Below are 13843 nucleotides of genomic sequence, written 5' to 3' on the forward strand. Positions count from 1 at the left end.
ACTTGAAGCTGTTTTAAAGTATCTTAATATTTAAGTGAATTAAAAATAGTGACTGTTCTATGTAAAAGAAGTTTTAGAATTCTAATTCAAGCAGTCAATAATTCTGTCAGAGCAAAGGTTGTGGAAGATAATACTTAACAGCAGTTACGTGATGGTTACACTGGAAGCTAAAATCTTTAACAAAGATACAACTGAAGGCAGCTACTGGAAGGTTAGATTATTCTAGAGAACTTTTTAAAAAAACTTTTTTTGCATGAGTAACTACTAGTTTATGTACAAGAATTGAAGTTCTGGGATACACAACTGCCATATATCAGTACCTTAACATATTTTTCCTTTTGTTCTATGTAGTGTAGTTCTTTAAGAGAACTTCCCTGTTTTGTACTTTAATTTTGCAATCAGATTCAAAACAAGAAGCTTGGTCAAGTTTTCCAGTTGGCAAGTATTAGGATAGGCCTTTCTACAGAGCTACTTAATTCCTTGAATGCTGAAATTTCAGATGAGACATGGAACAACATCAGGTTTGCATTTCTGACATTTGTGTTCTCACTCTTGAAGGGAATGAAAACTGCAGGAAACCTGCCAAGTCCTGAATATCAAGGGTTGTGAGACATCCTCAGAGAGCACTGCACCATGTCAACTGCAGGAGTTGCTGCTCAGGAGATGAGAGTCCCCTTAAAAACCGGATTTCTGCACACCAGTCAAGGCATGGGCAGCCTGAAAACCTGCTGGGGCACCCACAGTGGATTTGAAAAGTGAGTGAGCCTAAAATTTATCTTTAAGTCTATGAAATGAGTGTTACAAATACTTGTGCCAGTACAGACTGTTCATTTACAGTGAAGGCTTTTTTTTTTTCCTTTTTTTTTTTAGTACTTTCTTCAATGTGGAGCCTATAGCAGTGACATATAATTTAAACTCATCAACCGAGCAACATTTGCCATCCATCGGTAAGTGCCGGTGTGACCGAGCCGGGGAAGTGTCGGGGATTTGTCTGTGCAAACCCTGCGGGCGCCGCTCTGGGCTGGGCCTGCTCCCTGCTGGCAGCTCCGGGAACCGACAGCACTTTGAACAACACCATCGAGTTCAGCCATCGTTCCATGGCTTGTTCTTGTTTCTTTTCTCATCACACTGTATGATTTCAATATCATGTGCAGCTAGCAGAGGTTGCTTTAGATAATAATGACTGGCTAATGCAAAGCAGAAGAACTCTTGGATCGTTCTTGTGGTCCTTTCTGGCTTTAACTTTTTTGGATCTTCTGTTGTATTTGCTTGTCTTTCTAATACATTCATATGCACCCATATGTGTGATGCATGTTCACCTTTACTATTATCCTTATAGCCACCATTGCACATGGTTTTGTGATTGCACTTGCACATAAATCCATGTGTGTCTGGGTAGAGACAGCACTTGGAAGCATCCAAGTGTTTTCCAGTCCCCTCCCATTCACCTTGTACAGAGGAGGCCTCTGAGTTGCCATTACATTTTTGATGGAAAAAATATTTGGTAAAAAAATTACTTGTTGTGGTCTTATGCTGGGATCTTTGTGGGTCTCTTGCTTATGCTTGGAGTCTCTTGAACTACCTCTTAGCTGGAGCACTGGTCTAAAACAATAAGATAATCTGCTACTATCTTAACTAATGCATAAATCCACGACCAGACATGATCTGCAATACCTGCATTTCACTACTAATGAAAATCCACAGCCAGATGTGATCTGCAATACCTGCATTTCACTACTAATGCATAAATCCATGACCAGATGTGATCTGCAATACCTTCATTTCACTACTAATGCATAAATCCACAACCAGACATGATCTGCAATACCTGCATTTCACTACTAATGCATAAATCCACAACCAGACATGATCTGCAATACCTGCATTTCACTACTTCAAGACATTAAGCAGACATTACTCACTGTTGCATTAGAAGGAATTAAATATGCAGTGGCAGAGTTGTGTGCTGGAGTGTTGCTTAGAAAAGTGTCTCTAAGAATTTCTCACTTTTTTAGGGCACTCTTCCAACCAGCCTTCCATGAATGACCACGTTGCTGGAAGTTGCATCCAAGTCCCATCTCAGAAATCCAGTCCACCTCCTGTGAGTCCCAAAATTGAACAGCCAATTTCAAGGTATGACGACCACCTCGTTCCTGGCTTCAGTAAACTCTCACTGACCATGGGCTGTGTTTCTGAAGAAACCCCTCCTCACATGCCAATAAAAACTGGACCAATTCCATTTCTGTCTGCATCTTCTAACGACCGCAGCTGCAGGCCACTGCCCCCTCTGCCCATATCTGAAGACTTTGCTCCAGATGAGGTTGACAAAGAGGTGGAATTCCTGACTAGCTCAGACACTGACTTTTTGTTAGAAGATTATGAACTTCCTCCTTTCAAATCCAGTGCTCCAAGCCGGCGGAGCTTTAGGGGCTGTGGACAAATCAATTATGCGTATTTTGATTCTCCAGCAGGACCAAAACCAGAAGAAGCCAACCCTACACAAAGCCTGAATGTGTACATATCCAGTATTTATCCTCCCCCCCAGCAGCTGCATCGGCGCCTGCGAAGGTCCCACTCTGGGCCAGCTGGATCTCTCAACAAACCCATAGTGAGACTAACTGGACACTTCAACAGGTCATCTCCAACTTCTGATGAAGACAAACCAGAGATTCCACCAAGGGTTCCCATACCCCCACGGGCTCTCAAGCCAGACTACAGGAGGTGGTCAGCAGAAGTTGCTTCCAGTGCATACAGTGATGAAGACAGGCCCCCCAAAGTGCCCCCTCGTGAGCCTTTGTCCCGCAGCAATTCCCGCACCCCCAGCCCCAAAAGCCTCCCATCATACCTCAATGGGGTCATGCCCCCCACCCAGAGCTTTGCACCTGATCCTAAATATGTCAGCAGCAAAGCTCTACAAAGACAAAACAGTGAAGGATCTTCCAACAGGGTCCCTTGCATTCTTCCAATTATTGAAAATGGTAAGAAGGCCAGTTCAACGCACTACTATCTCTTACCAGAGAGACCTCCCTATTTGGACAAGTATGAGAAATTCTTCAGAGAAGCAGAGGAGAGGAGCTCTAACACTGAGGTTCAGTCCTGGTCTGGTGACTGCACAGCCACCTCAGCCCCAATAAAACTGGACTCAAAGCCCAGAATGGACATGGGTGGTCCCCTGAAAAGAAAACACCTGTCCTATGTGGTTTCCCCATAGTGCCTGGGAGCACAGGCTCAGCTCAATTGCTTGGGATGGAGCTGAACTTTATCATGTTACAAAGTTCTTACAGATAATGAAGTAGGAGCAGTTTGTCCTCTGAGAACTGAAAAGTGGATGGTAAAGTCCTCTTATGCTGCATATATTCAATATGTTTCTTAAGACTTTTCTTGTCTTGGTATGTAAGCTGAAAACCTACTAAGATTCCACAGAAACATGGAGGGATAGTAGTCACAGTTGGCCAGTTGTATGCTACCTAGATGAACGTGTTTGGTAGTCAACAATATTTTTAAAAAAATTTAAAAATTGATCTTTGCTTAAGAGTCACTTATAAAGCAGACAACAGACCAAGTAATGCAGTACAGTTTTTGTAATAGCTATTTTTCAAAATTTCTTTTACACAGTAATTCTACTGAGAACAGACTGTCCTCTTTTACTAGGATATGTCTGATAAGAAGGTAAATGCAAGATAAGATACCCACTTCAAGACTTGGCAGGCATATTGGAAGTGCATTTTGAAAGATTAATCTATCTTACAAATTAATTTGATGCTAATAGATTTTTAAAGTGAGTTAGATTTTGTGAATTCAGTTGCTAGACACACTTGGCTCAATTTTGCAGTTTTTCCTAGAAGAGACCTGGACCAGCTATAGCTAAGCCTCTGCTGCTGCTCTTTTCCTGCTGGATCCTAGAAATGTGTGAATGTGTCCTGGGCAGCCACAGGGCTGCTGTTAGGTAGGCAGTAACAACCATGTGCTCACCTAGAGTCTGAAATTATGACTGTATTAAATACAGAAACACAGCACAAGCTGGCCTTGTGTTCTGGGTTCTGTTCAGTATTTTAGGGGAGGAGGAGGAGGAGGGTATGAGGAAAAAACAAGATTCCTTTTATGAACAGTGTCAGTCCCACCTCTTGCTGCTTCAGATGCTGCTTTTGCTGTTTTTCCTCACTGTGCCTCAGCCATTCACTGAAGTTCACTGAGGTGCCACCCTGGCAGTTCCTTGTGCTCAGTTTGGTTACATTTATCCTCTCACAGATAAGCACAAGAGAAGGGGTGCTCATTAACAGGGGTGCAGAAGATGAATGTGTTCCTCCTGACAGAAGTAAACAAGGTGTTTACAGTTTAAACTGCTGAATGAGATGTTTGAGCTATTTTAAGCTTACTTTTTATTTGTTTTAGTACAAACTAAATGAAGGTGAAATACATGGTATAGAAATGCACTGATATTTCTGCATCGTGTACAGTATTGAATAAAAATAATTCACTTTGTATTTTGAATATTGTCATGTCTTGAGTTAATAAAGTTATAAAATACTTATTTATGATACATTTTGGTTTTTTGTTTTATTGAATAGTGCATGCTACTACATTTTAGTTTGCATTTACTGGACAGTTTAATAATGTTAAATGTGCGACAGATGTTGAACTCAGCTTGCATTTAAGTCAAGATTTCTGCAGAAGTTTTTAATAACTCACATTGCACACCATTAATTTTAATTTCACCCTACTAACTGGTAGCATGGTGTCTATAGTTTTGTGCTGACAATAAAACAACTAAATCCTGTAAGATTAAGTTATCTAGCCCAACATTATTAATGAATTTTTTTTTCCTAGAGTCACCTATAGCACATTAGCCACTATTGTACAGAAAGGAAAGGGCAGAAATGTTCCTGTCTTCAATTCCTTACCTGCAAAAACCAGCATGGTTAAAAGGGGAAAGAAATTGTGAATACTTATCACAAAGCAAGTGTATTTCACCCCACAGTATGCAGGCTATGGATGAGGTTACTGAGGATAGAAAGCATCACACAACTTTGATCCTCTGGCTGTGTGTGCAGGCAAACTCTTGCCTTGGTCTGGCAGTGGGGATGTTTCTGTCAGTGGGTTTATTTCAGAATAAACCAGGGTACCAGCCTTGGAATTGTACTGGATGTGACAAGTGTCAGATGCAGTTTTTCAGTACTGCCCAATCCCTGTCTCTTACACCTTGGAGGGTTGCTGAGATTTATTTAGGAAGGTGCTATGCCCAGCACTAGGAGCCCATGCAGATGATAGGCTTCAAAACATAAACAAGTTACCTAATCCTGTGCCAGGCTTTCAGCTCATATTCAGCCTACTGAAAGCTCTGCTTTCCCTCCACCCCCTGGTTTTTATAAGATGAAAAGGTAAAATCTATGCTTAAAACTGATTATATTTAAGGGGAAGGCTGTAACTCTAGGACCCCAAAACAATGTAAACTCTCAGTTCCACCATCCCTGCTGCAGCAAACAGACACTGCCAGGCTGCAGCTCTGCCTCCCTGACTGTTAGAGCTGGCACAGGCTCAGTACTTGTCATTCCAGTAGAACTCCCTCTAAACCCAAGTAATGCCCTACAAATCTCTCCTGGCTTTTGCCTCTGGGTCCCAACTCCATTCCTGACACTCCACATTTTTACCTTAAACATATCTGGTATAAAATCGGGTGTTTGTTACAGTACCTCCTGCCCTGCATTCCAGCACGTATTTAACTTCTGTTAGCTGTAGAGGTGCCCTAAAAACAGCTCATGTAAAACCAGAAGGTTTTTCACTTGAGCTGCTTCTGTGTACAAGCTATTATCATATTTATAGTGCTGAAAAAAACATTATAAAACTTACACTTTTGAATGGTCTTACATAACCTTTTCTGAAATTCCTAAAACATTTAAGACTTAACCTAACCTCCATGTGTTTTTTCTCCTAGGGAAAAAAAATACTCAGGACTAAGTGGCCAATACCAATACCCTTTGCTGAGGGTATTGGTATTGGCCACTTAGTCCTGAGTATTACAAAGAAAAGTCACTGTAATGATGTTGGCTTTCCTATTGTGAGCTGTGTCAGCTGAATTACAGCACAATGTTAAGAAGTTAACATTTCAGAAGTTAAGCAAGAATCTGCTTGGCTGTGAGCAAGACATTCAAACAGGTTACAGAGCTCAAATACCTCTTGAGTGCAAGGAAAGTATCTTACAGGCAAGTCTTAAGTGTAAAACTTGACTGTTTTATCTTTAAAATTCTGCAGTAAAGAGATCTCACTGAGGACTTGGTCCACAATTCAGTGGTTCTTTTTGTGAAGGGGTCACTGAAAAGCAGGTGGAAGCCTTGCACTTATTCTTAGACACCAGATTGCTGTGCTTTGGGAATCAGTCTGCACGATCCCAAACCTATTTCGTTTTCCAAGTGAGTAATTAAGGCTGTAGAGCTGTGGGGGAAGCTCTGCAAGTTTTGGCCAGAAGACATTTCTCTGCTCATCCCCTGGCACATGATAAGACTTGTCAGGACACAACATGCTTTTGCAACAGCCTGATCACGTGTTTGAATATTTAGAGTTTGGACTCACTTGAGCAAGGCCTGACAGCTTTCCTCTTAGAGCTAGATTTGACTGGAATAATCACACTTCAAAGCAGTTACAACTTGATAAACTGAGGTTTGGAGGGTCCAGGAATTTGTGTTAAAGCAGGGCAATGCTGCTCACAGCCCTGTGGCTGAAGGAGCAGGTTGCCCACATTGCTCCCCTGCCCTCAGCATCTCCTCCACCCCTCAGGAGCCCTGTTGGGACCACCCAGCCAGGCAGGGAGGACTCCTTGGTGTCAGGGGGCAGCAGCTGTGCTGGGGCAAAGGGGTTGTAATAAACACCAGAGGGCTGGGCCCAGCACAGGATTATTGGGATGTGTCTGACAGCAAAGCTGGGGAGAATGGGAGGAGGGTGCTGGGTGCCCTCTCCCCCAGGCTCAAAACCACTGATAGCCCAAGCAAAAGCACAATGAGTAACAACTGACAGCAAAAGGCATCTGTCATATTCACCCTGTTTGCAGAACACCCTTCACTTGGTGAGTCTGACTGGTAAATCAACCCAGAGGAGCTGAGTCTGGCTGTAACTAAAGGAAAGGATGTTTGCCTCACTTTTTCCTGAAAAGAAGAGGCTATGGTAGTACTAGGTGACTTGAAAAACCCATTAGCTTAACTTCACCATATTAACGTGCTGTTAAACAGATAAAGTCAGTAAATAACACAGAGCTGTAGCTGATCATCAGCTTCCTTTGCATCACAAGAGATAAACCAGAAAGTAAACCTGATTCGGAAGTATGCTGATTGACGACATCATTAAAATCTGCAGTCATTTAAATGGACTGATTGTTGTTGCTGTCATTAAGAGTTTTCCATTCACTCCCAGACTGCAGCAGGCACAATTACTGCCATCCTGAAACTGCACAAGAGCACCCAACAACATCACATGTGCTCCTGCTGCAGCCTTGGTTTTGTTTTTAAACAGTGTGAGTGAATTATTAAGTTTGACATGAAAAAACAAAGCATCCTTCTAGTCCAGGGCAAAGACACCAATTTTGCAAGGGCAGTTACTACGGCAGAGTAGTTACTGATGGTGTTCAAACCAAGTCTTGTCAAGAATTCAGGGTTAAGATGATGGCCAGATCAGTCATGGTGGAATTCCCAGCCTTCAAACTCATGATTACAGACTGTGGTCCTTATAAACACTTTTAATATTACAAGCTGTATGTTAAATACATACTCACTGGATTATGTCAAGAAGGAAATTGGGGATGAAGGTAAACCCTCATTTTATCTGCTTGTAGGCACTCTGCAGTTAGGTAACCTATTGATTTTCTTTGGGTGTACTCAATGTTCCTAGGGTAAACGTTTGTTTGTAAAGTAGGCTAATCTTTCCATTTCCTGTCAGCTTGCCTTTCAGAACAGTTTGTATTCGTTTAAAACTGAAAACATACAGCAAATGTTCTGTTTCACACAGCTTCCTGGCACTGAAAATGTAGCACACAACGTTTAATTATACTTATTAATATTCGTTAAATAGCACTGCAGAAATTTCTGGCTGCTGAGCTTGTGATTAGCATTTGTAAACTGAAAGAGGTGTTACCCCCACCCATCCTGCATCGTAATTCAGGCATTGCATAATCCCCACCCAAATGCCTATTTTCATCCACAGAGCTCATTATTTTGTCTGAATCATACATGGAAGCCACACCCATGATTGCTCATATACTGTTGCTATATTATTTATATATTGGTGTGCACCTTGATCCCAGTTGTGGTTAATTTTGGAAAAGGAGTTAGGTATTCCAGATTTTAAGTGGCATGCCACTGAAACATGGGAACCATGACTGCTATTCATTTCCTTACAAAGTGATTCAGAGGAAGAGCTGCTTCTTTCTGAAGATTAAAACTGTCATCCACACATTATTAACATGTGAAAGCCACAAAGTTAGAGAAGTGCAAATACACTGCCATGAAACACCAGAAGGAAAACCATGCCAGATCATCCCACCATACCCACCCTGAATCTGCTTAAGGATGCTAATTACTAATCATATTTAGCTGTTATAACATACTAAGTGGGCCCCTCCATGCACCAGGTCTCAGGATCAAGCATGGGGTCATCAGGCCTGACACAGAATAGCTTCCCCTGCCCAGACGACCAAGAGACATGATCCTGTTACCTATAATATTTATTTTACCTTGTTAATGTGTTTATTCTTTTCACAGCCACTTCAAGGACAGGGTCAGAACTACTGAGTTCCCCATGGAAGGCAACTGGAACACACAACCAACCCTATAAACTTTGCAGTGGTGGGGTGTCCAGGCTCTCCAGGAATTTACCAGCTTCAAGAAGTTCACACAAAGGACCACAGCAGCTCCTGCCATGTTGAGTTGAGCTGCTCCATGGCAGGGTGCAAGGGAGACAGCAGAGAACAGCAAGTGGGACTCAGGTTATTCTGACAGGATAACCTTGCAATCCCTGCATTGTCACCTACATTTGTTAAGCAAAGTCCAGGGGAAAGAATCACATTAGGCTGCACTTGGTGATTTCATTGGCCCCACATCACGTTGATAAATTATTCCATGTTGGTAAGTTATTCAAGAAAAGTTTTCCTGCACCTCAGTTGCACACCCCAGCACTCAGAGCTTTAGCAGCTGGAATTGGGACTGGGCTGCTGTGATGCAGAATCTGCACAGAACCAGGCACGTGGCAGTGCAGAGGTCTCCAATGACACAGGGCAGAGGTGAGATCACACACCCTGACACATTCTGTTGCTCATGGGAGTCAATTGCCAGTGGGAGGGAGGGCTGTCTTTTCAGAGTAGCTTCTCATCATGGTGAAAAAACCCAATGAATGAAAGTAACTGCTTCATTAAAAGCCACCAGGACAGACAGCCCCGGCTGAGACACCTTAAAAATGGATGCCAGCAAGGTGAATGTCAGTAAGCTGCTGCCTGAGGCTGAGGGAGAGCTCATGAGGCTCTGATGAAGAAGGGCTTGCCTGAAGGAAGGATGAACTGCTTAGTTCCTGAATTCAAGTTAAATTGGTTTAGTGCTATTTTGTTAAAGGCCGACAGGCCTAACATACATACTGTTAAGAGTGAGGACATTTTCTTCTACAGTCAATCATATCATGGCCAGTGCTGGATGCAGTACACAGCTGGGAAAAGCCAAGGACTCCATCACTCCACAGGGAATATTTTCAGGGGAAGAGCAGCCTCTCCACTAAGACAGCAGGCACAGCCAGCAGCCCAAGCTGAGCTGGAGGTGATGCAGCACAGAGAGCTCCAAGAGAGCAGCAGAGTGCACAGAGAGCTCCAGACTGCTCAGCCTCTCTGCTGCTGCCACCTCCCAGACCATTGCAGGGAGCTCTGGACATGCTGCCTCTCGCAGGCCACACTTATGCTGTCATCTGAGCTTAATTGGACCAGCCTGATCAAAAGCAGTCTCCACGATAAGGCAGGATGCTATTGCATGCCCTGGAGCAGCAGGGTGAGTAAGGCAGCTGTTTTACAAGCAGTTCAGTTCACAATTTAACACCCGAGCTTTACGTTGGGCCAGTCAGTCACCTGCAGGGAGCAGCCTGTGCAACAGAGCTGCAGAACTCTGATTTTCTCCAGCAGCACAACAGGAGGCAGGCAGGCTGGCTGCAGCCCTGGAGGATTTAATGAGACAATATTTCCCCAAGAGGCTCTGTGCAAAGTGACCAAAACCCAAAACTAGAGAGGCCAAAGGCTCCAACTCCTCTTCATCACCTATGGAAATGCCTGTGGACAGCAAGAGCAGGGCAGGGGAGGAGAGGCTTCATCTTTCTCCTCATTATGGGTGATTTGGACAGAACCATCACTGGGCACCAGCCAGAGAATGTCACCCTAAGTGCCCTTCCTTTATTTTTGAAATGATTATTAAAGCTGTTCATGCTCTGTAGTTTTCCAAAGAGGAGGGAAGAAAAAAAATTTGCTGCAGGGGATTTATTTGAAAATTGCCAGCAAAGCCCGTGTCTCTGTAAGCCCATCCAGGAGCTTAGAGCTTCATTATTTCTAATTTCCAAGTACAAGCATTCATTTACTGTCTACATGATTGAAAGGAAGGTAAAGTACTCCTTTGCAAAGCACCATGGAAGAACAACTGAGTAGTGCATCACATGTAGTCATGAGAAAAGTCAGCACAGATAAATAAATGCATCATCTGTTGCTAGTTCACTCTGAGACTGCAATTTCCCACCCAAGAGCAGATTTCTTATGAAAAATGCAAATGAGAGTGATCAGACTCATCACCACTCAAGGCAGCAGCTCACTTCCTCCCCATGTGCCAGTCACTGCCATGCCTGGCTGGTGACTTCAGTGTGACAGTGCTTTTTCCATGGCATATACAAAATAACACAGGAGAAGGTCTGGGTCTGAGACCAGAGCTGCAGGTATGTGGGAGTAGCAGTGTGTTTCTTAGGAGAACTCATTAAAACCTGAAAATATTTCAATGCACAGAAGTAGGCTGCTCCCAGTAGAGTCCCAAAATCTCAACTCTACTCCTTAGAGTAGAATGTGTGCAACTTTACAAAGCAGTTCTGAAATTACACAGAGACCATTCTGACAGCATAATTCATTGGAACAGCACAGAGAAACCAAACACCCAGCTTAGAGAAGAGCTGTAACTGTAAGAACCTCAACAAAATAGAAAAAGCCTCTTTGTAGTACAGAAATTCTGAAAATCCTAAATTCTAGCAGCAAAAGCCCTGAACAGAGTCTTTAAGAACCAAAGTGATTCCAACTAAACTGCAGTGCAGGAATGATCCTTGTTGCCAGGTTCAGAGCCAGCAGATGATACTGGATTGCCCTCACCAAACCCCATATTTTCCAAGAGTAAATACAGTGGGACTGGCAGTCAGGGAGCAACAGAGCAGAACTGCAGCCAAGTTCTGTCTGTGGCTCAGAGGTGCTGTAAAATAATTACACCATCAATATCCAGAAATCAGAAGAATTTGCACAGAAATGTCCCCAGTCCTGCTGGGAAACTTCCATCAGCTAAGGAAGACTTTGGTGTTATAAATGTTACACAAGTCTCACTACTACAACTCTGCTCTTTAGAATATGAGTGCTTGCATGAGATCCTCAAAACTTTTCTTCTTCCTTTCTCTACCATTAGTGGAATGGCCTTGAATTAAATTGTAAAGGTACAGAAGTATCTACATGACTTGGAGGGCCATAAACCCTGTGTAAGGAGGAATTATTCAAGGTTGTAAAAAGGCTATAATTAAAAGCTGTTGAATGAAGTAAAGCAAATGAACAAGCCCAAGTATAAAAGCTTCCTCTCAATCTGTGATGCCTTCTAGCACACAGAACAATCTTGTAAAGAGCAGAAAGGCTCCTAGAGCTGCTACAGAGACTGAGTGTGACACAGAGCACTGCAACCCTGACTGCTGCACCACCCAGAGCAGCTTCAGTACCCCTCAGCAACATGGCAGAGTTGTGTTACCAAAACACTACCAGGATTCTGGTTTTCCCAAGTCTGGACTCAGTTTTGGAGCCTATCATGTGTGCCAGCACTGCTTCCCAAAGCATGGCCACAAAAACACAAGCCAGAAATGCTGCCTAGTCCTGTTGCCATCTTATTGCAAAAGTTCCATACCTTCTGGGTGATCTCTCGTGGGCAGCTCCTCACAGCACTGACTCCTCCTTCTTCATTCTTCTTCACAGCACAGCCAACAAACTGCCAACTCCAACTCTCTTCTCAACCACTGTTTTTTAGCACTCTTCTTCTTATTGGAAACAGCTGTGGTCTATTAAGGGCAGGCCTGTTCCTAATCTTTGGTGATTAGTGCAGCTGCAACTCCTCAGGTGTGAGACCTTCTGCACTATCTTTATTTTCTTACATTCTATCCCTTCAGAGTCCCTTGACTAATAATGTAGTGTGGGTGCACTCAGGAGACCTGGGCTCATTCCCTCCCCTCTGGGCTGTGTGCTTGGGCCTGCTCTGCACACAGAGCTCTGCCAGGTGCCCACAGATGCTCCTGAACACAAGGGTGAGGTGCCCTGTGATGCCTTGCCCAAGGACACGTGCTGAGTGAAGGAGCTGGGTGTGAGGTAGCGCCAGTGCAGGGATTCCCACAGCTGCTCCTTACCCCTGCCCTTCCCTGGATGCTGCTCAAGAGGGGGCAGGAAAAGATAAATTGTGTCAGCAAGGACAGCCTGTGCCTTTTTGCTGTTCTTCCCAGAGAGCTTTTGATTTTGTGCCAAGGGATGATGCTGCAGGAACTGTAGAACATCCATTGAAGCTCAGAGCTGGGAGTGCTGTCAGAGCTGTCAGCTGACAAGCCAGGGCAGCAGGGAGGCACATCTGCTCTCCTTTAACATATTTTCCTTTCTTTCCATACCACATGCAAGACCACATTCTAAACATGCTGAAAGATTATCTACAATTTTGGGCAACAATTAATTCAAATTAATTCACCCAGTGTTTTGTTGCCTATTTTTCAAGCTTCAAATGTTGCTCCCCATGCCCTACTAAAATGCAGTTTTCACATAACAGCAACACATCCTTTCTTCTGAAGGTAGAGTATGAAAACATGAACGACAGCATGGATACAGTGCTAGGCATTATTTCTGTAGTTGACATCTTCCTACTTTTCTGTCACTTATTTATCTTTCCAACCAAGTCATGGGTCATGCAGGCTGCTGGAGGACAGGTACTTTTTATCATTTTGGGATCACTGCTTATGTTTGCATCATGATGCATCTTTTTGTTGAAAAATCCCCAAAAAAATCAGATTAAGTAACCATTTTTTGCTCTGACAGTCACTGTGGGCTTCATACCAAATGGTAAGCATACACATAAATGGCTAGCAAGCTGCCCAAGGCTTGTAATTACTGGATGAAGCTTACTCCCTTGTGTCCTTTTACAGCTTTAAGTACTAGTGAGCAGGCTGGTTTGTATCCATTATGGTTCTGCTTGTCTCCACCCATGCTAAAAGTAAAACCTTTGTCTCTCTGGAGAAGTATCCCTCCTTGCTGAGAGGGACACATTCCTGAGATAGGATTTGCTCAGCGCTGTGCACCTCACCTTCCCCTTTTGGAAATAAACTTGCTAAGAACTGCAACAAAACCAGACTCTTCACTCTCCACATTTCTGCCTCTTCTTCAGTTAGAGGCTTGTCAGCCTGAATGAAAATATTTCCCATCACTGCCAGTATTCACTGATGGCTCCAACATCTATGCCCCCCTGTGTGCATTCTTGCTCCTAAGCCATTTAATACTTCTCAATTCCCTAAGAGAACTCATTCTCAATGAAGCATTCAAGCCCACAGAACAAGCAGAATCAGGAGAAAAAAT

The 13843-nt window shown here is 43.4% G+C and overlaps 1 protein-coding gene across 1 annotated transcript; it reads left to right on the forward strand.

Annotated features, from left to right (window-relative positions):
- The first annotated feature begins 557 nt into the window (after positions 1 to 557).
- Positions 558 to 4490, forward strand: ERRFI1 (ERBB receptor feedback inhibitor 1). The gene is made up of 3 exons (XM_058818767.1): positions 558 to 755; positions 871 to 947; positions 2016 to 4490. Exons 1-3 carry the CDS (start codon positions 634 to 636, stop codon positions 3209 to 3211), a joined length of 1395 nt encoding a protein of 464 aa, XP_058674750.1. The 5' UTR covers positions 558 to 633; the 3' UTR covers positions 3212 to 4490.
- The last annotated feature ends 9353 nt before the right edge of the window (positions 4491 to 13843 follow it).

This window comes from Ammospiza caudacuta, chromosome 22, assembly GCF_027887145.1.
Source record: "Ammospiza caudacuta isolate bAmmCau1 chromosome 22, bAmmCau1.pri, whole genome shotgun sequence".
Taxonomy (NCBI): Eukaryota; Metazoa; Chordata; class Aves; order Passeriformes; family Passerellidae; genus Ammospiza; species Ammospiza caudacuta.

Coding starts and splice junctions, on each gene's coding strand:
- ERRFI1 (XM_058818767.1), top strand. CDS start 634: ATGTCAACTGCAGGAGTTGCTGCTCAGGAGATGAGAGTCCCCTTAAAA. Junction 756..870: donor ACCCACAGTGGATTTGAAAA/GTGAGTGAGCCT, acceptor TTTTTTTTTTAG/TACTTTCTTCAATGTGGAGC. Junction 948..2,015: donor GCAACATTTGCCATCCATCG/GTAAGTGCCGGT, acceptor TCACTTTTTTAG/GGCACTCTTCCAACCAGCCT.